The sequence below is a fragment of the Echinops telfairi genome, unplaced genomic scaffold (assembly GCF_000313985.2).
Source record: "Echinops telfairi isolate 266 unplaced genomic scaffold, ASM31398v2 ScPeMD7_7457;HRSCAF=8495, whole genome shotgun sequence".
Lineage (NCBI taxonomy): Eukaryota > Metazoa > Chordata > Mammalia > Afrosoricida > Tenrecidae > Echinops > Echinops telfairi.
Genome location: NW_022111357.1, coordinates 22,264,521 through 22,266,728, shown reverse-complemented (window position 1 = coordinate 22,266,728; position 2,208 = coordinate 22,264,521). Strand labels below are relative to the sequence as shown.

The following is a 2,208-nucleotide window of genomic DNA, read 5'->3' as shown; positions in this document are numbered from 1 at the left end:
CGCTATACTTTTTGATAGCCGGGCACCATCAGCTTTCTTCGCCGGAAAATTTTTTCAAAGGAAAAAAAAACCCCTCCAGATTCCTTACCCATCGGATCTAAACATTGGGCTGAGTGGCTATAAAAAGTGGAAGAGTAAAATGAACAGGGTCTTGGATTCTTTCTGACATACAAGTTCGTTTCAAACCAAAAAAGGCCACCGCCTTTTATTGAACTGGTATGTTTGGAGGTGCCCCAGGAGAGACTGGGGGGGTGGTCACTGAATAAACTGCCATCAGTTGATGCTGACGCTTAGCAACCCTATAGAGCAGAGTAGAACCGCCTCACTCTGCTGAACAAAAGCCTCATCTTTTTCCCACGGAACGGCTGGTGGGTTCAAACTTGCTGTGCATGTGGTCAGCAGTTCAACCTGTAACCCTACACCACCAGAGCTCCTGATGCTTGGCTACCTCTCCTGAGTCTACACTTCAGCCGCCACTGTCAGTTTCTTGTACTGTCCCGGCTTGCTGTTGCTCTGATGCTGGAAGTGATGCCAGCGGCATTTCAGAGGCCAGCGGAATCACTCGCATGGACAGGGTTCAGCAGAGCTTCCAGACTTTACCAGATTAAGGGGAAAGGTCTGGCGATCTAGTTTCCAAAAAATCAGCCAGTGAACACTTGAAGGATCACAAGATAGCACAGGACCAAGTAATGGCTCATTCTTTCATGCATAAGGTTACTATGAGTTGCAGCCTACTAGCTGACAAATAACAATTCTACGTTTGGTAAAATTAAGGTCCAGAAGGTAAGGAGATAGCCCAGGGTCACAGCTGGGTTAGACAAATGTTACACTATTCTGGAGGGGAAAAATGAGACTGCTCATGTAGCAGGGAAAGCTAATATAAATCAGGGCTCTACCTCTTTCTTCCTCCAGACCTGTGGACAGACACCAATAACCAATCAAACGACCTCCCTGTTTTCCCAGGCCATTTCCAAATCCCTAAAATAGTGCTTCTGGAAGGCACATGGATGGATGGAAGTTCTATTAAGCAGTTCTATTAAGCACTTCTGAACTCTAGCCCAAGCCCCTTGTTTGGCAGAGGTTAAGTGCCTCGCTCAAAGTCACACAAGTTTGTGGCAGGACTGGAAGACCTCCGGTCTACAGATGCCCAAGCAATGCTCTTTTCTCTGCATCACCTGGGTCCTTCTTAAGACAAGTGGGCCTGCGGGTCAGCATTTGGAGAGACACAGAGAAGGGAGAGCTTGGAAAAGGGGCACTACTTGGGCAACCAGGAGTCGAACTACCCAGCCTCCTAGCCTGAGAGTTGGGCTTTGCTGAGTGCCCAGTGGTCATTCCAGCCACTGCCTAAATCAAGCAGTGCCCCCGCTGACCTCCCGCCAGGCACTGGGCCAAACCCCTATCTGTGTGTCTCCATCACAGGAAAGCCAGCTCCACTCGGAGGGACCTGCTTGGATATGCTTGCTGTGCTAGCCCAGTGTTTAGCATATCCTGGGTGCCTCCCTCGTAAGGAGCCCTCCAGTGCAGTAGGTTAACTGCTAACCAAAAAATTGGCAATTTGAACCTACTAGCTGCTCCCTAGAAGAAAGATGAGCCAGCCTGCTTGCATGAAGATATGTAGCCTTGGAAACCCTGGGGAGCAGCTGACTCTGTCCTGCAAGTTGAAGAGTCAGAATTGACTCGATGGCAGTGGTTTGGGTTCCGTTTGAGGCTTGGGCATCTAGTAGGTGTTTAGTAAGTGTGGGGTTAACTAATGGGAAGTTTAAACAGAACTGGATTCATGGTTCAGCTTCCCACCTCCCTGGGTGCACTCACCTGGTTCCTGGGTCTGCCACCAGCACATCATCCTTGAGCAGGTTCAGGGCCTCCTGGGTGCTGCCCCTCCACAGCAGAGAAGTAGAGCGGAGCCTTCTGGGAAGCCCTAGGAAGGAGTACAGGTCAGACCTGCTGGGACGCGGCAGTGACGGTGGAGGGTGGGATAGTGGGTCTCTTCCAGTGGAGTTGTACATTTTACACACCTGCCAGTCACATAACCTCTCTAAGCCCTGGGCTGCCCCTCTGTACTTGGGGGAAGTTACTTCCTGTAACTCAGGACGCCTATGAGGTTAATTGGTGGTGGTTGCTGGTCGGAGTCAGCCCCAGCTCACGCAACCCGGCACACAGAAGGAAACCGTGAAGCAGTGCCCGGCCTGCTGGGAATCAGGAATCAGG

General features: G+C 50.8%; 1 protein-coding gene across 1 annotated transcript in view; it reads right to left on the bottom strand.

Moving 5' to 3' along the window:
- LACTBL1 (lactamase beta like 1) overlaps window positions 1–2,208 on the bottom strand; it is a 21,755-nt gene that overhangs the window by 2,165 nt on the left and 17,382 nt on the right. Inside the window, exon 5 of the mRNA XM_013005287.1 lies at window positions 1,813–1,918. Coding sequence (XP_012860741.1) covers window positions 1,813–1,918 — 106 coding nt within the window. The remainder of the gene's footprint in view (window positions 1–1,812; window positions 1,919–2,208) is intronic.